Raw genomic sequence first — 24,103 nt, 5'->3', positions numbered from 1 at the left:
GTCTTTTCCAGTGAGTCAACTCGTCGCATGAGGTGGCCAAAGTATTGCAGTTTCAGCTTTAGCATCAGTCCTTCCAATGAACACACAGGATTGATCTCCTTTAGAATGGACTGGTTGGATCTACTTGCAGTACAAGGGACTCTCAAGAGTCTTCTCCAACAGTTGCTAGGAAGACTTTAATGCACCAAAATAAAACCCCACCATCATCAGTCAAATGAACACATACTTCCTCAGCAACCAATAACACAGACACTGCAATTTAAAGGGAATTTGCAACAGATTATCTGCATGACCTAAGTACCCTTTAACTAAAGGCAGAGTGAACTGACTTTTTAGCTGAAAAACAATCAAATTAAACTTGAGTTTTTTCTAAATTTCTTAACATCGAAATCTCATGCTCTGAAAGAAAATTGCAACATAAATGAATAGGGCTAGAACATGACTAAATACTATCAAAGAACGTGTTATTTTAGAAAAACCATATGAAAGAAGCCATATTAGGTGACCAACAAAACGGGACTTCCAGAAGCTCCTCTGTGGAGACTGTTCTCTGTTGCAGTGGGCAGTCGGCTTCAGGTGGCACAGGCCACAGCATCAGACACACCTGCGCTTAGATGCTATCATTCTCCAATCACAGAACAGTATGGGATGAAGTAATTTACTAATTGCCTGAGTGTCTTCACGACAAACATGGGTTTCATACCCACTTATTTCCCCAGAACTGTGGTGAGGACTGAATGAAACCATCAAATGGCATTCTTTACCATTCCCAAATGCCAACTCTATGCTTATCTTCAGTTTTGAAACTACAGGTTTATTTCTCCTGAAACAGCAGCAGTAAATAGCAATTGTTGTTAACCTATTAAGTAACGTCTGACACTTTTGCGACCCCAGGGACTGTAGCCCACCAGGTTCCTCTGTCCATGGGATTTTCCAGGCAAGAATATAGAAGTAGGTTGCCATTTCCTTCTCCAGGGGACCTTCCCAACCCAGGGATCAGACCCACATCTCTTGCATTGAAGGTGGATTCTTTATCACTGAGCTACCTGGAAAGCCCAGGAAATAGCAGTAACAGAGATCTAATCAGTATTATTCTCGCTCTGCAAACTGCTTACAAATTAACAGAACCTTGGGTTTGTGTTAGTTGCTCAGTCACGTCCTACTCTTTGCGACCCCATGGACTGTAGTAGCCCACAAGGCTCTTCTGTCCATGTGATTCTCCAGGCAAGAATACTGGAGTCGGCAGTCATTCCCTTCTCTAGGGGATCTTCCTGACCCAGGAATTGAACCCAGGTCTCCTGCACTGCAGGTGGATTCTTTACCATTTAACCATCAGGGAAGCCCACTGATTAAAAGGGGGAAAAATAGGAACGGATAAAAGATCTGGACAAATGTTGCAGTTATGAGACAATCTGAGATAAATTCAAATTATGGGAGGCAACAACAACAACAAAAAACTTCACAACAAATCTTGTTGTAAAGTTTACTTTCAAATCTTGAAGGTCAGATTTTTAAACTTAACCTCCACTGACTTAATAAATCAACCACATGGTATCAGGGAAAACTCTATCATGGCTGTAAGCCACCACACATTCTGTTTAGGGATATCATATTTCCGGGAACATTTAGGTTCCTTTTATATAACTCATACACAGGATTTGTGAAGAAACTTTTCTCTAAGTTTTTTTTATTTTAGTACTTTGAAATAGTAATCAAGGCATCAACATAAGTTTCTTTACACTGAAGATGCCCAGGATTAACAAGTAAATTCAAGTAACCACCACATGAGGAAAGAAACTATTGACAGTTTGCAAACTTTTCCTAGGGGGCTTCCCAGGTGGCACAGTGGTAAAGAATCCACCTGCCAATGCAGGAGATACAAGAGAGGCAGAGGAGCTTGGCAGGCTACGTCCATGGGGTCACAAAAGAGTCGGACATTACTGAAGTGACCTGAGCACACACACACACTTTTCCTATCCCACACATGACTTTTCACATTCTCCTTTAAGTAACAAGTCCCAGGCTGCCTGGTTGCCCTACAAAACTCCAATCCTATCAGAATGCCTCTTTTGAGAGCTGGAGTTCATGAACATAGAACAAAGTCTTAGAGGTCAATAAAACTTCATAAAGAAAGCAGAGGACGGTACCACGATGAGTTAAATTGGAAAAACCAACCAACAACCATCTCCTAAGAATAACAGCAACACTTTTCTTCATCATGGGAGTAGCTATACAGGGAGTAGCCTGTACCCTGACAGGCTCCCCAGTCCATGGGATTTTCCAGGCAAGAATACTGGAGTGGGTTGCAGTGGGTTTCTTTATGAAGTCTTCAGTTCAGTTCAGTCGCTTAGTCGTGTCCGACTCTCCGCGACCCCATGAATCACAGCACGCCAGGCCTCTCTGTCTATCACCAACTCCCGGAGTTCACTCAAACGCATGTCCACAGAGTCGGTGATGCCATCCAGCCACCTCATTCTCTGTCGTCCCCGTTTCCTCCCGCCCCCAACCTTTCCTAGCATCAGTCTTTTCCAGTGAGTCAACTCGTTGCATGAGGTGGCCAAAGTATTGCAGTTTCAGCTTTAGCATCAGTCCTTCCAATGAACACCCAGGATTGATCTCCTTTAGAATGGACTGGTTGGATCTCCTTGCAGTATAAGGGACTCTCAAGAGTCTTCTCCAACACCACAGTTCAAAAGCATCAATTCTTCGGTGATCAGCTGTCTTCACAGTCCAACTCTCACATCCATACATGACCACGGGAAAAACCAAAGCCTTGACTAGACGGACCTTTGTTGGCAAAGTAAAGTCTCTGCTTTTTAATATGGTATCTAGGTTTGTCACAACTTTCCTTCCAAGGAGTAAGCGTCTTTTAATTTCATGGCTGCAGTCAGTATCCGCAGTGATTTTGGAGACCAAAAAAATAAAGTCTGACACTGTTTCCACTGTTTCCCCATCTATTTCCCATGAAATGATGGGACCAGATGCCATGATCTTTGTTTTCTGAATGTTGAGCTTCAAGCCAACCTTTTCACTCTCCTCTTTCACTTTCATCAAGAGGCTTTTGAGTTCCTCTTCACTTTCTGCCATAAGGGTAGTGTCATCTGCATATCTGAGGTTATTGATATTTCTCCCAGCAATCTTGATTCCAGCTTGTGCTTCTTCCAGCCCAGCGTTCCTCATGATGTACTCTGCATATAAGTTAAATAAGCAAGGTGACAATATACAGCCTTGACGTACTCCTTTTCCTATTTGGAACCAGTCTGTTGTTCCATGTACAGTTCTGACTGTTGCTTCCTGACCTGCATACAGGTTTCTCAAGAGGCAGGTCAGGTGGTCTTGGATTCCCATCTCTTTCATGAAGTCTTAAGGAGACCCAAATATTGGTCTTTAATATGATCCCTCCTGAAAGGAATTAGCACTCTTAAGGCACAGCTTATTCCACACATTCTATTTCAGAAAAAAATATTAGGATTGTCTGCAAGCATGGAAATTGGATTAAGAAAGCAAGCATGCTTCCAAAGCTGTCAGAGAGAGTTTTAAAGAGATAAAGACATCAGCTTCTTCTCTTTTTTTTAAAAAATCTTTTGGCCATGCTGCATGGCATGTGGGATCTTAGTTTCCTGACCAGGGATCAAACTCACACCCCCTGCACTAGAAGGCCAAGTCTTAACCACTGGACCACCAGGGAAGTTTGAAGACAAGAGCCTTTTTAAAAGGACCTTCAGTAGACAAGTTGTGAGAGTAGAAGGAAAAAAAATATTAAGTAGATGTAAACTCATTTTGTGAATAGTACTAGAAAAGAAAAAACTTCAGAAAAAGGTTGATATGATGAAAAAAGAGGTAAAGAATATATGGTTAATTTTTTGTTAAGGTAAATAAGTAGGAGACTGTCAATAAAGCTGAGTATTCACTTTTTCTAATACAGCATAGCTCCTTATAAAGTATGTATGTAATTTTGTATCTATCTGTGTATACCAAGAAATGCAGCAGGGAGAGATTTTGTGCAAGTCCAAGAGTCTTCAGTCAACATTAAGAAGCGTAACAAGAATGGGAGAGGGGAAGGGAGGATCAGAGCAATGGTCACACAAAAAATTAAAAGAAGGATTTGTCCTAAAATGATCACACTTCTAGCCTAGATTCCCTCATCTCAGAGGAAAAAACTCTAGCTGGCCTTATAATCAGAAGATGCTAATTAAACATGCTTAAGTTTACAACATGTCTACCACGAGGACCATCAAGAATCCTACTGCAGAGGGAAAATACCAGCATGGAAAAAACTAACGCCATGAACAAAGGGTGCTTAAAAGGCCTTATTAACCTAACAAGGTATATTTCATTGCAAAAAATACCCAAAAGGATCACAAGCATCTCGGGTGTAAATAAAGCATCCTCAGAGAGGCAAGCAGGCCTGCCAGTGCAAGAAACACAAGTTCAATCCCTGGGTCAGGAAGATCCCCTGGAGAAGGAAATGGCAACCCACTCCAGTATTCTTGCCTGGGAAATCCCATGGATAGAGGAGCCTGGCAGGCTACAGTCCATGGGGTCGTAAAGAGTCGGACGCAACTGATGCGACTGAGCACAAGCACACTAAAGAAATAGGATATTTTACTGGAAGTAAAACTTAGAGAAAGTAATAGAACAATCATACTTTTCATCATGAACTCCTCCCTGGCCCTGCAGATCTCTCACCACCTTTCCTGCTCTTTCACCGGCTCTTATCATATCTGCTTCTGATCCCCAGAGGCTTCTAGTCCCCAGACTCGCCTACTCCCTCCATCTCTTCCTGCTTGACTTCCACCCTTTATGCATCTGGGTCTCTGATCCATCAGGCCAAATGCTACCGCCATCCAAGGCTTCTCTGCCATCTGCACACACCTTGGTTCAACCCAACATCCATCCTCTCCACTACTGCAGGGAATCCAATCCTCCTGTTATCGAACTCCTATTTGATAGGAAACTGCTCTGAAGACAATAAATACTGAAATCTGCTGAAATGAAGATGGGATACACATGCCATCTTTCCTTCCTCGTGGCTAAAAAATATCTTATCATCTCAACTGGGGAGAAAGTAAAATGTCTGACGTGAATATTTACTACTTTTTAAACTGCAGAAATAAACTTTAAAAAATGAACAATGATTGCAATTTGCTTTAACATGCTATTGACTGGGGGATTTTGCAGAAATTAATGCCTGTGGCTGTGATAAGTCTCTGGTCAATAATGTGTTAAGTCACCTTTCAGGTTCCTGTTGAAAAAGTATGGAATAGAGCCTCTAAAAAACTGGCCTACCTTCTGTCTTCTAGTTTTGAAAACTAAATATTAAGTTAGATAGGCAAACAAAAAATACTCCAGCAAAAAAAAAACTCTTCCTGCCTGAATAAGGTATTTAAATCTAAATGTTAATCAAAACTATTCTATCCTCAGACTTTAATGTTTACAACATAGATGACAACTCCAGTTTTCTTCCAAAAACTTAAGACCTTGATTTCCCATCATCTGGATAAAAAATTAAGGCTAAAATTAAACCAACAAACAAAAGCCTCTGTATCAGATGTCCACTACTCAAGGCCCTGCACGATGCCTAGCAGAAAGCATACGTACACACAGACACACTGAATGGACGGGAGATGTATAAAACCACATGCACATGTCCCTGGAGAGGAGAGCAGCCGGAAATCTCATGGTTCATCCACACAACGGAGCATTATGGAATTGTTTAAAAGAGAAAAAGCAATGAAGATTATTTCTATGAAATGAAGTGACATGGAATGACTTCCAGCATACGCCGCTGAGTGAAAAAGCAAGCGTTATCTGTGGCGTGTTATCCCTCATGGAAGAAAGCAAAGGATATGGGAAATGTCTATGTATCTGCTCAGGGGTGCCCCAAGAAATACAGGAAGGAAAAAGCCAGAAAATAATGAGATTATTTACCTGCAAAGGACAGGTGGGAGCAGTGGAGAAAAAAGGAAGGGATGGAACTGGGGCAGACGGAATGAGAACATTTCTCTCAGGACACAATTTTTTCCTCAACTGGTGAGTCTCAGGAACCAAGAAAATGTTTCACATATCCAAAATGTACATGACTACAATTACACAGGATATGCGGGAAACCCAAAATAGAACATTCACAGTAATAAATGGACCTGTCTGTGTTATAAATAAACAATATAACCACACTGAAGAGAAAGTGACTAAAACAAGGAATAATGAACTCTGCAAAATATCTGACTATATAACTGCAAAAGTAAATACAAAAAGAACCATGTACAAATGTTACTTTTCACTTGGGTATGGGCTAGCAATTCTGAAACTACTAAGAAAAGAAAGTGTAAGACACTCAATTGTGTCCTACTCTTTGTGACCTCATGGACTGTGGCCCACCAGGTTCCTCCTGGAACCTGTCCATGAAAATTTCCAGGCCAGAATACTGAAGTGGGTAGCCGTTTCTTTCTCCAGGGGATCTTCCCAACCCAGGTCTCCTGTATTACTGGCAGATTCTTTACCATGGGAGCCACAAGGGGAGACCAAGAATATTGGAATTCATAGCCTATCCCTTCTCCAGCAGATCTTCCCGACCGAGGAATCGAACTGGGGTCCCCTGCACTATGGGCAGATTCTTTACCAGGTGAGCTACCGGGGAAGCCCTTGAAACTACACACACACCCTGAGATTTAGCTAATAATTACTATACTGGGATATTAACAGCCATGATTTTTATGGATACAGGGAAATGTGGAGGCAAGAATGAGCACTATAGCACTGGATTAAAGTCAGAGGGACCAGTATGAACTCATGGTAGTTTTATATATATATATAGCCTCTCTATATATACACATATAGGTTTCCCTGGTGGCTCAGTGGTAAAGAATCCGCCTGTAATGCAGGAGCCACAGCAGACTCAGGTTTGATCCCTGGGTCAGGAAGATCCCCTGGAGGAGGTCATAGCAACCCACTCCAGTATTCTTGCCTGGAGAATCCCATGGACAGAGAAACCTGGCAGGCTACAGTCCATGGGTCACAAACAGTTGGACCCTACTGAAGCAACTTAGCATGCATACACACATACAGAAATAGCCTTGCACTAAGAGGGACAAGAAGTGCTGGTACCACAAAGGAATGAGTCCACCAAGAATCTACTCCTCAAGAAACTAGAGGCTCCTTGAAGAAACGATGACTTCCAGGGCTGGGGCAGAGAAATTACAAGGTGATCCTGGAACATATTATGGCAATAGAAAATTAAAAATTGCTCAAAAAATGAATGGAGACTAAAGCTGGTGGTTGCACATTTTGAATGTACTAAATTACTCACTTTAATAAGGTTAATTCTGTTATGTGAATTTCACCTCAACAAATTTGAAATTGAAGCAATGCTTAAGTCACAGAAGCCAACTCAAAGAGCTCCCAATGGCCACCTCTGGGCAATCTAACAATATAATAATTAGCGACTGTTAAGGATTACAACCCATAGGACAAAATACATACTCATGAGTTCACACTCATATAATAAGAAATAAATAAATGAGAGAGAATAGACATCTCTTCCTTTCAGTCAAGTTCCAGTTAATAAACACAGAAGGAAAGACGGAAACAGAAAAATCATATTTGGCAGACAGCACAGTAGTAACCGTCGCAGACAAAAATCATCAATACTTGTTCAAATCTGTGAGCAAACGCATGACGAGAAACAGGACATCTGCTTAGTTTTAAAAATGCTTTCACAAAATACTTATTAATTACAAAGGAAAAAAACAGTAACTCAACAGGGGAGAAGCTTGGCAGACTGCACTTTACCCAGGTGAGCAGGGCTAACATAACCAGTGACAAGACCTGTCAACTTGAGGCACCTCTTGATATAAGGCACTAAGAACACGATGTCGTTGCTCTGGTTTTCTCACCAAAAACGCGTTACCTCAGCGTAACTGTGAGGAATACTCAGACGAATTCCAATTAAGCAACATTCTACGAGGTGACTGACCAAATCACTTCAAAAATGCTGAGAGCAAAATAAGGAAATTTTCCATGAAGGAGGAGGCTTCTAGGAAGACGGCAACTAAATGCAGTGTGGGGTCCTAGTCTGGATCTCAGAACAGAAGAAGGACATTAATGGGAAAAAACTGGTGAAATCAAAACGAGGTTTGTAAATTAGTTAACAGTTTTGTATCAAAGTGAACTTTTTTGGCTTAGAAAATTGTACTCTGTGTTCATGTAAGCTGTTCACATTAGAGGAACTCTGCATACTACTGTGCAAATTTTTGGAAAATCTAAATTTCAGAATAAGACAGTTTAAAAACACATTATTCTTTAGCTTATTGTTTAATTATTATTATTATTTTTTTGGCTGTCTTCCCTCTCCTCCCAGTCCATGGGTTCACAAAGAGTCGAAACAACTGAACGACTGAACAACAACCTCTCCTCCCTTACACTACATCAGGAATATTTCTGATATACTCACTAAAGTAACCCAAACTGCTAACCATGCCTGATACACAGAAAGCACTCAACAAGCACAATTACACAATTCTGGTGAGCCAGAACCATGAAAGGGCTTCCCTGATAGCTCAGATGGTAAAGAATCTCCCTGCAATGCAGGAGACTCCGGTTTGATTCCTGGGTTGGGAAGATCCCCTGGAGAAAGGAACGGCTACCCACTCCAGTATTCTGGCCTGGAGAATTCCATGAACTGTATAATCTATGGGGTCACAAAGGGTCAGACACAACTGAGCAACTTTCAGTTTGCTTATTCCATAAAGAAAAACTAAAAAAATCTACAAGCTCTGTTTCACTGTTTTGTGTCTAATGAGAATCACAATTTTAAATAAAATGACATAAAAATACAGACACCAGATACAGCAAACAAGATATGACCTCTGACCCTCTCAGGCTCCAAGGCTCCACCTTCAGTGCAGTGTGCTAAGAACACTGGGGTCCCCACAGATGTTCCTCCAGCCAGTGAGGCAGACCCAAGGCTATTGGCCCCTTCTCCTTGACTAGGGCTCAGCTCCTAAAGTGGGGGTGCCACCCAGACAGAAGCCTGTCTTTTGTCCCCACCCCACCTCCAGAGCCCTGGCTCAGAAATTCTGCCAGGAGGAAAAGTGGGCCATAAAACGAATAGCTCCTAATTTTTCCCAAGGAAATCAGCTTCATTTGCAGCAGAGCACAGAGTTGTTCAAACTAGATCCCTCTGAAAGACAGCAGAGGTTGGGGTGAAGGGAACGGAGAGAGCCACGGATTTAATGAAGAGGCAGCCTATGGTGTAGGCATTTGTGGCTAGTTAGCTTAAGAGAACCAAGAAAAGTGACAGCTAGGAGGAGCCTTCCTGTGGTCAGAACAAATATCGAACACTGAACTCAGGAAGTTTCTCCAAGGGAGCCACAGTTGGATTAGTTTGTAGCAGAATGTATGTTCCAGTGCACTGTAATAAACAATTAGTCAGTAATTAGTGTAGTGGTCACCGGAGAAGTTATCCCAGGATGACTATGGGTGCACCCAAATCATGCACCCGCATCCCCAAAGGAAGCACCAACAGAGACTTAACCTTGAGGGGGTGAGAAGTACAGATTCCACTGAAATAATCCAGCCAGTCATTAAACAAATGGACAAATATTAATAAACAAGCCCTGAGGTAAGGAAGTACCCAGTGTTACTAAAATATATCACCTAAAAAATGTCCAGAGTCAAAAAAAATATATATATATGATGTGCAAAAACACAGGAAAGTAGGACCCATACACCAGACAAAAGCAGGCTGCAAAAGCTGCCTGTGAGCACAACTAGATAGAGGATTCCACATAAATACTTCAAAGCAGTCATTATAATTATACTCAGAGATCAAAAAAAGTGCCACCAAAGAAATAAAGGAAGGTATGACAATGCTACATCAAACAAAGAATATTAAGAATCAGCAATGTTAAGAAAGAACCAAATGAAAATTCTCTAGTTGAAAAGGCCAATGACAGAAAGGAAAAAGTCACTGGAAGTCTTCAACAGACTGGAACCAGCAAAAGAAAGAACCAGCAAACCTGAAGACAGATCAATAGACATTATATAAGCTGAAGAAACAGATAGGGAAACAGCGTCAGGCTTTATTTTTGGGGGGACTCCAAAATCACTGCAGATGGTGACTGCAGCCATGAAATTAAAAGATGCTTACTCCTTGAAAGGAAAGTTATGACCAACCCAGACAGCATATTAAAAATCAGAGACATTACTTTGCCAACAAAGGTCCATCTAGTCTAGGCTATGGTTTTGCCAGTAGTCATGAATGGAAGTGAGAGTTGGGCTGTGAAGAAAGCTGATCGCCGAAGAATTGATGATTTTGAACTGTGGTGTTGGAGAAGACTCTTGAGAGTCCCTTGGACTACGAGGAGATCCAACCAGTCCATCCTAAAGGAGATCAGTCCTGGGTGTTCACTGGAAGGACTGATGCTAAAGCTGAAACTCCAATACTTTGGCCACTTCATGAGAGGAGTTGACTCACTGGAAAAGACCCTGATAATGGGAGGGATTGGGGACAGGAGGAGAAGGGGACGACAGAGAATGAGATGGCTGGATGGCATCACCGACTAGATGGACATGAGTTTGAGTGAACTCCGGGAGTTGGTGATGGACAGGGAACCCTGGCGTGCTGCGATTCATGGGGTCGCAAAGAGTTGGACACGACTGAGCAACTGAACTGAAGCTGAAGAGAGAGAAAAAAAACGAACAGAGCCTCAGAGAAACACTGAATACCATTAAACATATCATCCTAAATGGAATGGGAATACCAAAAGGAGGGAAAAGGTTGAAAAAAATTCAAAGAAATAAATGACTGAAAAAACAATAACCTACACTTCTAGGAGGCAAGACCCATAAACAGATACATCATGGTAAAAAGGATGAAAAGTCAAACACAAGAGAATCTTGAAAGCATCAAGAGAAAAATGATTTATCACTTACAAGGGGACCCCAATAAGATTAATAGCTGACCTCTCAGCAAAAATAACAGAGGCTAGAGGCAGTGGATCACACAAAGTACTGAAAAACAAACACACACACACACACAAACCCTGTCAACCAAGATCCCCACATCCAGGAGAGCTATTTTTTTTTTAGAAAATGAAAATAAAATTCACACATTACAAGATAAACAAAAACTGACAAGAATTCATTGCTAGCAGCCTTGCCTCATAAGAAATACTAAGGGAATTTCACCAGGCCGGAAACAACTGATACGAGTGATTCAAATCCACACGTCCAGTCAGCAATTATATAATTGCTGATGCCCGTTTTCTCCTTTTCCTCAACTGATTTACAAACTTCATAAAATGAGATGTATATAATGCATTGTTGAATCTGTAACACATGGGAATGTAATAAAGTTGCTAAAAACAGCACAAAAAAAGGTAGAGGGGAAAAAAGCCACTCTGTGCTAAGCAAAGAATAACAGGTGGTGTAATAATTAATGATTGTAACAACGTATTGCTGGGTTTATAACATTAACAGATGTAATGTGTGTAACAGCAGTGCAACAAAACAAAGGAGAAAAGGAACAGAGCTAAATCGGAGTAACTTTCTATATATCACTAGAATTAACCAGTATAAACTCGAATTTGAATCCAATAAGCTGAAATGTACACGGTGAACTCTAGAATAATCACTAAAAGTACTCAAAAAATAGTGAAAAATGTCACTAACGAAATGAAAATGCTACATTAGAAAATATTCAATCAATGGGGGAAAAAAGTAAAGCGGGAATAGAGAAACAAAAAAAACATGATTCATATGAGAACTAAAGAGTAAGATGGCATCTGTAAATCAAACTACATTCGGATCATATAAATGCAGATGAATAGTCCAGTCAAAAGGCAAGACACTATTAGGCTGGATTTTTAAAAAAGCATGATCCAACTATATGTTATTTACAGTAAACACAACAAATGGTTATGGGACAACTGGACAGTCACACGCAGAAAAACGGAATGGGTCCTTGACACCACATACAAAAATTAACTTAAAATTGATTAAAGACCTAACGTAAGAGCAAAACATGCAGTCCACGGGGTCGCAAAGAGTCAGACATGACTGAGCAACTGAACTGAAGAGCAAAACAAAACACAGGAGAATCTTCATGATTTTAGATTTGGCAGTGGATTCTTAAATATGATGCCAAAAGGACAAGCAACAACAACAAAAAATAGACTGGACTTCATCAAAATTTAAAACTTTTGCACTCCACAGAACACCATCAAGAATATGAAAAGACAACTCACAGAATGACAGAAAATATCTGCAAATCACATTTCTCACAAGGAACTTGTATCTAGAAAGGACTTTTTCTTTTTTCCCTTTTTAAATACTGAAATATAGCTGATGTACAATATATTAGTTCCAGATGTACGACACAGGGATCTGACAATCAAATACATTATGAAATAATCATGACAAGTCTATGACATTACCATACAAAATCAGTACAATATTGTTGACTATTTTCCTTATGCTATGTTACATTCCTACGACTTAACTGTAAGCTTGTATCATTGTTGAGTATGTTAGCTCTATGTCATATACAGCCTTTATTATACTGGTAGGCTGCAGTCCGTGGGGTCACTAAGGGTCGGACACGACTGAGCAACTTCACTTTCACACATTGGAGAAGGAAATGGCAACCCACTCCAGTGTTCTTGCCTGGAGAATCCCAGGGACGGGGGAGCCTGGTGGGCTTCCGTCTATGGGGTCACACAGAGTGGGACAAGACTGAAGTGACTTAGCAGCAACAGAAGCATGTTCCTCTATGCCCACTCTGTTGAGAGTTTTTATCATAAATGGATGTTGAACTTAATCAAAATATTTTTCTGTATCTGTTGAGATGATCATATGACTTTTATCCTTAATGTTTCTAATATGGTGTATCATGTTGATTGATTATGATGTATGAAACTTTTAATGTATTGTTGATTCAGTGTGCTAATAATTTGTTGAGGACTTTTACATCTATGTTCATTCAGGATATTGACCTATAATTTTTTGTGTGTGATATTTTTGCCTGGTTTCAGTACCAGGGTAGAACTGGCCTCATAGACTGAATTTGAAAATGTTCCTTCCTCTTCAACTTTCTGGAATACTTTGAGAAGTATTTAAATGTTTCTTTAAACGTTTGGTAGAACTCACCTGTGAAGCTATCTGATTCTGGACATTTGTTCTTTGGGAGTTTTTTAATTACTGATTTAACTTCATTAAGGAAATCAGTTTGCTCAGATTTTCTACTTCTTCCTGATTCAGTCTCGGAAGACTGTATGTTTCTAGGAACTTATCCATTATTTCTAGGTTGTGCAATCTGCTAACATACAAATTTTCATAGTAATCTCTTACATTTTGTATTTCTGTAGTATCAGTTGTAACTTTTCTTTCATTTTTAATTTTATTTGGGCCTTCTTTTATTCTTGAGAAGTCCAGCTAAAGGTTTATTGATTTTGTTTATCTTTTCAAAGGACCAGATTTTAGTTTCTTTCATTCATCTTCGCTGTTGCTTTTTTCATCTCTATTTCATTTACTCCCAACTCTGATCTTTACTATTTCCTTACTTGTACTAACTTGGGGCTCTGTTATTCTTTCGCTAGTTCCTTTATGTGTAAGGTTAGATTGTTTGAGATTGTTACTGTTTCCCAAGGTAAGCCTGTATTGCTATATATTTCCCTCTCAGAAATGTCTTCTCTGTGTCCCACAAATCTTGGAATGCTGTGTTCCCATCTTCATTTGTCTCAAGGTATATTTTTATTTTCTCTTCGATATCTTCAATGACCCACTGATTGTTTAGTAGCATATTGTTTAGACTCCACATATTTTTTTTCCAGTAGTTGATTCCTAGTCTCATACTGCAGTGGTCAGAAAAAGTGCTTAATATGATTTAAATCTTCTTAAATTTTCTGAGACTTGCTTTGTGGCCTAGCATGTGATCTATCCTGGAGAATGTTGATTATGTGCACACTTGAGAAGAATGAGTATTCTGCTCTTTTGGAGCTGAAAGTCCTATATATATTTAATCCATCTGACCTAATGTGCCATTTAATGCCAATGTTTCCTTATTGATTCTCTGTCTGATCTATCCACATTGATTTAAGTGGGGTGTTAAAGTTCTCAACTCACTATATTGTTAACTACTCCTTTTATGTCTGTTAATAACTGCTTTATGTATTTAGTATGTATCCTATGTTGGGTACCCCATGGACAGAGGAGTCTGGCAGGCTACAGTCCATAGGGTCATGAAGAGTTGGACATAACTGAAATGTCCACTTTTTTTTATTCCACCCCCAGTTTTTTTTAGCACACTTTTTTTCATTCCACCCCCTAATTTTATGTTTTTGATCTCATCTTTTATATATTTTTACTTTATCCACTCCCTAATTATTATGTGTATAATTTTACTGATAGTTATATGATTTTACTAGCTTTGTCTTTTAACCTTCATATTAGGTATACAGGTGGTTGATCCACTACCCTTACTGTATTTTTGCCTTGGAATAGATAAAGAATTCTTAAAGTTTAAATTTTTAAAAAAATTTTTAAATAGGCAAAGACCCTGAATAGACATTTTTTTCTGAAGAAGATATACAAATGGCTAATAAGTACATAAAAAGATGCTAGATATTATTAGAAATGCAAATAAAACCACAATGATATACTACTTCACTACCACTAGGACAAGTAGAATCCAAAAGCCAGGAAACATGCTTCATCAAGAATGTAAAGAAATGGTAACCCTCATATCCTGTTGGAGGAAATGCACAATGGTCCAGCTTCTTTGGGAAAATAGTCTGGCAGCTCCTCAAGTGATTAAAGAGAGAGTTACCACATGACCCAGCAATTCTACTTTGAGATAAAGAGAAACGAAAATACATGTCCACACAGAAACACATACATGAATGTTAGGTATCCCTAAGGACAGGGGTCTAAGATGTCCAGTTTCTACACTGTGCCTGACCAAAACAGGAAATTCATCAGGAGAACCATCCCCCCTCAATACACACACACACACACAGACACACACGAGTCAGACGTGCAATTACTCTCGTCCCACCCTCACACCTGCTTACAACTTTCCCACTGCGCTTTCCACGTACTTGAAACTCTGTCTCATTTTCTTATGTGAGCATCCAGGGTACCCTGAAGAAACTTGTACCCTGGCCTGAACGCCAGCTTTCCTAGTGGAGTTACTGATATCTTCCCCACATTATGCCAATCCCATGGACCAACTCATTTATTCTTTTGAGTGGTAAGTGAAGACCTAGGATAAATATGATAGGGACCACACTGGGATTACCAGCTAAACCCTGGGACAGTCCTGGAACCCTATCTGCCAACCACAATGAATATCTTACAATTCCAAAGCACAAATACTCCACACTCTCTCAGAGCTTCATGAAAGTCAAGGCAGCTCCCTCTACCTGCCACGCCCACTCTGCCCTAAACTGCCTGGTCTCTGCTCTTCTGGGCAGCAGACCAATAGCTAAGAGCATCATCTCTGGAACCAGCTTGACTGAGTTTAAACCTCACTCTTGACAAGTTTCTTACACTCAGCCTTGGTTTCCTCATCTGCAGAAAGCGAGTGATCACACTTCCCAGGGTTGTGATGAGGATTAAGTGAGACTATGCTATTGTCACGTAACATGTAATGTGCACTCTGTTTCTGCCTCTAACTCAGTCTACTGGACGGTACCACATTTTTTTACTTGCACCTTCCCCCGCTGGTCCCTGAGACTCCCAAAGGTGAGTACTTTCTTCTTCCTTTTCATATTTACAGCATATAATACAGAGATATGCACAAGGGAGGTACAGGAAAGGCAGTGATGCGTGCATGAAAAATAAAACTGAGTCCAGCAACGTCCAGCGATTACGGAAACCACACTCAATATAAAAAGCAGAGCATGTGGTTTATGAGTATACAAGAATTAAACATCTGAAATGAGGCCGGCTCTGGAAAATCCAGGCCGACTGCCAGAACCATCTAGAAAGAATCCAAATGCTCAGCAGTTAGAGTGGTTACATAAACGATGCCATTAAAGCACAGGGGATTTTACATAAGCTCGACAGGAGACCTCTGTTGATACCTCAAAGAGTTCAGACAGAACACCAAGTAGACAAACAGAGCAGAAAAACATGCACAGGAGGATTACAGAACTGCTCAGAGTGATAACCAAAGAAAAGAGACTGTGTGTGTGTTTCCAAAACCACATTCTGGTCTCTAATACCACATTCTTTCCCATTCTGGTGACAAAATCTGTATATTCTTTTTAATTAATATTGATCCTAAAGACAACCTAACACACACAAAAATAGTGCTTATTAATGGCTTTACATAAGAAATAAGATAAATGGAATGGAGATTCCAAAAGTGTTAACACTTTTAATAAGACACAGTTAAAAGGGTCAAGTTTCTGTTACTATAACTTTCTGGGTAGATAAGTTTCCTGATAAGAAAAAATTTCATATACTCTTATGATTAACTCTCTTATTTTCTAAGTTGACCGCTAAAGCCAGTCATCTGTTCTGCTCACATCAGGGCCAAGCAATAGTTTGATTAACTACTCTAAGTTCTTCCTAAATAACTCTTCTCCTTTTGGTATGATTAAAAAATGAAATCTAAAATGTATATATTTGTCTGCAAAGAAGAAAGATCTTCAGTAAGTGTTTCATTCATTTCCCCCACAAAGAATACCTTCCAAAATTAGAGCCCAACTCAGAGAAAGAGAAAAATAATACTAAACTTGCTCAAAGCACAGAGCACATTTGCCGGCTTATATCAGCTTATTTCATGAATATACGCACACCGACACAGATACATACATACCTACACATACACCAGAGAAAAATTAATAAAGTTACCTTTCCTGCAAGTCAATAATGCCAACAATAGCACCTTTTGATAACCAAGTGATACACACACACCAGAGAAAAATTAATAAAGTTACCTTCCTGCAAGTCAATAATGCCAACAATAGCACCTGTTGATAACCAAGTGATAACTACTACTCTACCCTGACTCTAACAAATCTCCATTCTTCTTGCCATTAATATTTCTGAGATTAATATGAGGAAAAGAGATACGTAAAAAGAAGAAGTAGGAGACTTCCCTGGTAGTCCAGTGGTTAAAAATTCACCTGCCAATGCAGGGAACATGGGCTCGACCTCCAGTCTGGGAAGATCCCATATGCTGTGGCACAGCTGGGCCTGTGCAGCACAGCTACTGAAGCCTGTGCGCCTGCAGCCCATACTCTGCAACAAGCCGCTGCAAGAGAAGTCCATGCACGGCATCCAGAGTAGCCCCTGCCAACTGCGACTAGAGAAAGCCCACAGGCTGCTACCTACATGGCTGCAACTAGGGCAGCCACAAACAAATAACTTATTTATTTAAAAGTCTACAAATAATAAAAATAGGGGTAGGAATTTACTGTAAATATTTTCCAAAAGAAGCAAAGAAATGCATTATCCTTCAATACAGTTCCAATCTCTAAACAGATAACCTTCCTTAAAAACAGAGTTCAAGAGTCTCAAGAGAATTAATTTTTAAAGTTTCAGATTGGAATTTCTCACCCACTTCAAAAATACTTTTGCCTAAAGAGCAACCTATCAACACATGCAGTTTAAATCATTAACTACACAGCACCAAATCATTAGGATAATCAGCATATAAATTTCACGAAGCCACTGTGTCCTTTTAAGTGTTTCATACAACAGCCAGTACAAGGAAGCTTATTAAACATTGATGATGTTTAATAATAAAAAATAAAATGCCAAAATGAAAGTCTTCATTACTCAACTTGGCTGTCATTTATAATACAAACCGCTGATGAGCATGTTTCTATAAGAGCAATTACAAGAAATCAAGAAACAAAGCAAACCCTATTCAAATGAGAAATTTTGTCTCCTCTGTCCAAGAATATTGTTTCATTTCTGTGTCAGAAAGAAGCTGGCAGGCAGCCAGCAGATAGCATGAAACATGCCGACTGTAGGGGCATTCAACTCAGAGCATTTATGCACCGCTGACAAAGCAAAAAACCAACCACATTCCATGCACGTTTTTTGGAGACGTTTTCCTTACCTTTCCCATTTTGCCATGTTGTATACCAAGATAAAGTGAGGAACGAGGTGATAAATGCTAAAACAGTGGCTACAGTTCCATTTCGGAGCCTCATCTCATTTCACCATCACACTGGTTCATATGTTTACGATGATAACCAAGACAGTTTCTTTTTATCCTGAAGTCAAGCAAACCCAGTACTCCTGGCTCGGGGCCAACTGAAACAATCAATAGGAGAGGTTCATTTCAGATGCTCAGCAGAACTCGTCTGGCAGCCACACCATCCACAATTACTATTCAGGACTGTCTGCACGGTCTTCATAGGTGGATGCTTCTTTCTCCCTATTCAAGGGGAAAAAGAGAAAAAAAAACTTGCTCAAGGATGCAAAATGCTAGTTTCTTCATTTATCAGTCACTGTTACAAACAGATTCTTGGCTGGGATATCCTGTATCTGTAAAGATTACCCCCCACATTCACATGACTCATGTGATATCCCAGAGTGATATGGTTCTTCTCCTCCAGGGGAAAAAAGCTCTCAACTATACTCCCTGCTCGTTGGTTCTGTTGTGTCTGTGGAAAGAGAATCATGGTTACTTATGTAAAGGAAGAAGTGGTGGGGCCCGTGAGAACTCAATGATCACACAATGGTTCCTGAGTAACATTCTTCTCTCTCTACAATCCTCCTATTGCACAATAATAGTTAATGGTTCAAAATTTTTAAGGAAAACAGACTACAAATTACAAGGGTCAAAAGCCCTGGGTCCTAGATCTAGCCTCACCATTACTTGAGTGACTTCAGGCATGTCAATTATCTTGGCTTTGTGGTTTCATCCAGGAACTGAGAAAGCTAACTGTCTCTGCTTCTCCTGTTCTCATAAATAACAAAAAGGTTGTGATGACCGCTACTGATCATCATCATAAGACAAATGTAGTTTTTCCAACAATTAACCTACTCCCCAGGTGTAAACTGGGATTATTTTGGCATTTTGAAAACATGGCAATCCAACCAGGATACCACAGGACCCAGGACTGACCACTGAGCATTGCTTTAACTCAGGAAACCTGGAGATCACCTTCCATCTAGCAAACCTTTTCAGAAAATGAAATGAGGTGGTCTAGTGGCTGACAATCTGGGTCAGGGGTTTGATCCCTGGTCTGGGAGGATCCCACGTTCCGCAAAGCAACCGAGTCAATGCACCACAACTGCTGAGCCCACACGCTCCAACTACTGATGCCTATGAACCCTGAAGCCCATCCTCCCCAAGAACAGGAGCCGCCTCAACGAGAAGCCCGCACCGCAGCTAAAGAGGGTAGCCCCCACGGCCACAGCTAGAGAAAGCCTGCTGGAAGCAACAGAAACCCAGCACAACCAAAAATAATTAAATCTTTTAAAAAGAAAACAGAATGAAATCATGTCCCTGGAAGTACTTAAGCATAGTCACCTAGTACAATCCCAGGTTCTGAATAAATGTTAACTGTATTAATAAAAACAACTAAAACCAAAGACCTGCAGCCAGTCACTGGTTCAGGCCTCCCTGCACAGAACCAATTTCATTCCCTCTGGGCATGTCAGGCCAAACAAGATGTGCATTGATTACTGGTGGGCCCAGGGGACCACGAGATGCATTTGGCAATCCACTAAGTGTCACTCCAGTAGGGTGAGTTAATGCAACACCAAAAAGGCCTGGGAAGCCCGAGGGACAATTCTCTCTGACTAAAGCAGCCATTTGTAGGCAATTCAGAAATTACCATCTCAGCTGGTTTGTAAAACTGACTGTTGCTAGAAACCTCCACTAGTGAGAAAAGATCATCTGGATCAATAACAGTGATGACAGACACTACAACTCACTGAGCATTTCCTCAAGCGCTCTAAATCTTCACCAACTCGGGTGAGGCAGGCCCTGCTAACCCTACTTTACACACAATGAAATGAACCCAGAGAAGGAACCCTAATTTGCATGACTCCAGAGTCCAAGTTCTCAACTCCCACTCTGCCTCTGCACCGCAGTCCTGTGAAAAGAAGCTCCAGGGGCACTCCAAGCCTCAGGTTACACTGGAGAATCTTTCCGAGGTGTTATCTTTACCCAACAGTTTAAAGTGTGAATTAAAAAAAAAAAAAATTAGACTCTACAACAAATACGGATCTACTATGGAATAAACTGCAAAATTCACAGGCAACTTCAAACTTTCAACTCAAAACCTGAATGAATTTCTCACTTCCTGTACCCTGGGCTGGGCCCTCCTCTCCCCCACTCACACCCAAGCAGCCTGTGAACACTCCTTGACAAGCAGCTCTGTAGTATTGATAAAATATTCTAGAGGCACTGGACTTTTCTACTTCCTTGCTTCCCCTTACTCTCTGCAATCAAGAATTTCCAAAGATACTCTCGCGTTCAAGTTATGATTATTTTCTAAAACTAAAGCTATTCACCTAATATATCCATGTCAACAGTCTTCATGGTGAAATCCCAGAATTTCAACTCAATTCCATAAGTACCTAATATACTGTCTTATTAAAATATCAATAGGCACTCAAGGGACTTCCCTGGTGGTCCAGTGGCTGACTGTGCTCCCAATGCAGGGGGCCAGGGTTTGATCCCTGGTCAAGGAACAACTAAGACTCAGCACAGCCAGATAAATATTAAAAAAAAAAAAAAAAAAAGCACTCGATAATGATTGTGATTATTAAAAAAATGAAGGGCTAACTCAATGAATTATGTGACTTGGAATTTTAATTTTTTCATGGCATTATATGAAGATGCATATAACTTTTTGTTGCTATAGCCCCACCTGAGCCCCACTTTAGTTCAAAAAAGATACTGTCCTGATAAGAGATCCAGAAGTATACAGATTATTAGAATAAACATTCAATCAGTAATCACAGGGAAGGGGAAGTGAAGAAGTAGAAAATGAAAGATTTTTGAAACACATTTTTATTAAATACTTACTTGTATGAAAGTCAGTATAAACAGGTAGAGAGACAAGTAAAATTGAATGAACTCTATAATTAAAGTAGATTATAGATACAGTATTGGTAACATGAAAAACATAAGGAATATTAAATATTGGATCCAGGAAGCTATTCATCTCTGGTTTGAAGAAAATGCAAATAATGAACTCTACCAACAAATAGGACCTGAAATTTGGCAAGAGAAATACGAGGGCATTTTACTCAGAATATTGTCATACATTTTTAATCAGGGTTTCCACACTAATGAAGTTTAGTTGCACCATAAAAGAGCAAAACCAGTGATCCCTATGCTCTCAAACCAGGAGAGGTAGTTCAGACAGCCAAGAGCCCTCTGGGTTGACTGACTACCTAAGGCAGGAGAAGAGACCCATATTTGTTACCAGCGTCCATACTCAAAAAAATTTCAATCTAACACCTTGACGCTCTCTGAGACTATGATTTAACACATCGGAATCCTTAACAACAAAAAGGCAGTAGCTAAAGTTACTGGTCATCTTCTCCATCCTGACAAAGATGTTTCGAACTTTCAACTCCAGATCTCAGACTGGAAAAAACCTGTTTTATTAACAGTCTTTTAAGGGCTGCAATCCTATGTTATTATTAGATACATAACCTTTGATTTTAAAGTGTTCTCCGAAATAATATGTTCCATTGCTAAAAATGCTTGCCATATGATTTCACTGCCATTCCAGACAGAACAGGGGTGCCCGAAGGAAAGGCACCCTCATGAATACCATGATGTAAGCCCTGTAACTGTATTCATCGCGGTTTTATTAAAATTCATTGGTTTTATATTTATAATAGGATTTCTATGTTTCCTTAATACAGCTTACATAACTTCATCGTCCTGTGCGTTTTCAGATTTACACGGTGCGGGCTAAAGAAACCTTTGTTAGGATAACCTGTTAATGACAGTGTTGTTGTTTTTTAACATTCAGAAAAAAGAAAGGTAAACCATTAAACACATATTTTTCACTTCTAAATTTAGCTTCTAAATTCAAACGAACGACGTTGCCATTTTCTTTGGCCAGAAGTCGTCCGACAGCAAAAGCACAACAGCAAAATATATGGAGAGGACTGAAAACAGACACTGCGCCTGCTTCTATTTCGCAATCCAGATTGTAAGCAATGAACGGGCTCCAGAGAAACACTCGCTGCGAGAAATAAAAAGCGGGCGCGCGAGTGGTCTGACTGCCAGCTCATAAAACACGCCTTCCCGCTGTCACCTGGTGGTACCCTCAGTGGAGTCACCTGGCCCCGACCCGAGGATCCCACTCGCAGCTTCCTCGATAGCGGGTAACTGAGGCCTGGGTTGGGGGTGCGCTTACACATAGGACCCGAAGGTCTTGACTCAGTAGGAAAATTCGCCAGAACGGTGCACGCCTCGGGAGCAACCCCGGCCCGCCTCGCCCCCGCCCCACCTGCCCCGCGGCCCCGGGACGCCGCCGACTCCGGGACGGGCGTGAGCCCTGGGGCAGTCCCGCGAGCCACTCTGCCTCAGCCCCCAAGCCCCCACTTTCCTTCACTTTGCCCCAAAGTCGGCGAGCCCCGCCGCGCCGCGGAGCGCCGAGAGCGCAGCAGGCGCCCGGCCGGCCACCGAGAGCGCGCGCGGCACCGAGGGGCTGCGGCGGCGGCGGCGCGGGGCTGACGGCGCGCCAAGGGCGGCCCGGCCCGCGCCCGCCCTCGAGGCCCAGCGCGCCCGCGCCCCGAGACGGCCCCGCAGCAGCCGGAGGCGCACGAGCTCCGGGCCCGGCCGCGGCGCCCGCGGCTCCGTTACCAGCAGGTGGATCTCCCGCGACCCGGCGCCGCCCCTCCATCCCGCGCCCTCCGCGCAGCCGCCCTGCGCCCCCCGCGAAGCTGCCCGCACGCCGCCGCCGCGAACCCCTCACCCGCCGCCGGCGCTGCCAGTCGTGCCGCGGCCACCGCCGAGCCGCCGCCGGGCGCCCCCGCCTCCCCGCGCGGCTCCGCCCCGCCGCCGGAGCGCCGCGGCCCCCGCGCCCGGCCCCGCCCGGGGCCCCGCCAGCCATTGGCCGCCTGTGCCGTCCCCCGGGCGCCCCCGCGCGGCCCGGCCGCCGGCCCGAGGCCCGCCCGCTTGTCACTTAGGGGCGCCGCCTCGCAGCCTGTGCCGTTCTCGTGAGATCTCCCCGCTCCGCTCACTGTCACCGCCGGGTCTGGAGCGGCGTCTGGGTCTCCGGCCCCGGCTCTGAGCGCTCGGCGCCGCCACATCTGGCTTTAATCCTCTCGGGCGTGTGCGCGGAGGCCGCTCAAGCTGCCAACAAAAAGGCCGCCGGGAGCCCCCGGCCTCCGCCTGGCGCGCGACCCGACCACCCGGGCTGCCGCGGCCTCAGCGCCTTCCCCCAACTGCGGTCCGCAACCCGCCGCACCGCCCTGGGCAGCGTTCCCGGTGAGCGGTCCCGGGCCAGCTCCCGCCCTGATCCAGCGATAGCTTCCGAGGCTCCGCGGGTCCAGACGCCTCCACTGTCTCTGGCCCTCGCGACTTCCCCAGTAATGGGCATCATTATCGTCAGTTTACCGACGAAGAGACCAGGACTTTAGCAACTAGGAAAGAGATAAATAAACTAGGGTTTAAATGCAGATCATTTGAGTGCTAAAGCTTCTGATTTTTCCACTACACCACGCTCTCCTGTCCCTTTCTCACCGAGCTCCATGTCTTAATCTATCACCATTTCTGTAAAGTTGGAGGTTAACTTGAGGACCAAACAGATAATCATCTATTGAGGCCAGATTTCCTATATAGTCTATAACAAAGACAATTCCTAGTAGCAAACTGGCAAAAGTTTCATGACCAGATGTAAGTAACAAAGGCTAAAACCTACTCGAATACAACCTTTGATACATTGATATATCTTGCCTGACATATGTCTTGGGAAGGTGTACGATGCTCAATGACAGGCAATTTCCATGCAAAAGAAAGCACTGCTGCTGCTCCTGCTGCTAACGCGCTTCAGTCGTGTCTGACTCTGTGCGACTCCATAGACAGCAGCCCACCAGGCTCCCCGAAGAAAGCACTAGCATTTAACAAAGCCATGTCCACAAGACTGGCCAAAAGATTAAA

General features: G+C 42.2%; 1 protein-coding gene across 2 annotated transcripts in view; it reads right to left on the bottom strand.

The window, feature by feature from the left end:
- Positions 1-23,041, bottom strand: part of MGAT4A (alpha-1,3-mannosyl-glycoprotein 4-beta-N-acetylglucosaminyltransferase A) — a 123,264-nt gene extending 100,223 nt beyond the window's left edge. For both annotated transcript variants that reach the window (XM_055399189.2, XM_055399191.2), the window contains exons 1-2: positions 22,917-23,041; positions 18,077-18,397 (exon numbers count right to left, since the gene is read on the bottom strand). In XM_055399189.2, the coding sequence (XP_055255164.1) occupies positions 18,077-18,170 (94 nt within the window). In that variant the 5' untranslated portion in view covers positions 18,171-18,397; positions 22,917-23,041. The remainder of the gene's footprint in view (positions 1-18,076; positions 18,398-22,916) is intronic.
- Between the last annotated feature and the right edge of the window lie 1,062 nt (positions 23,042-24,103).

Source organism: Moschus berezovskii, chromosome 11 (assembly GCF_049115385.1).
Source record: "Moschus berezovskii isolate FMDL1 chromosome 11, NW_MosBer_1.0, whole genome shotgun sequence".
NCBI lineage: Eukaryota > Metazoa > Chordata > Mammalia > Artiodactyla > Moschidae > Moschus > Moschus berezovskii.
The sequence above is the reverse complement of the archived record's forward strand: the minus strand, read 5'-3'. Positions and strand labels throughout refer to the sequence as shown.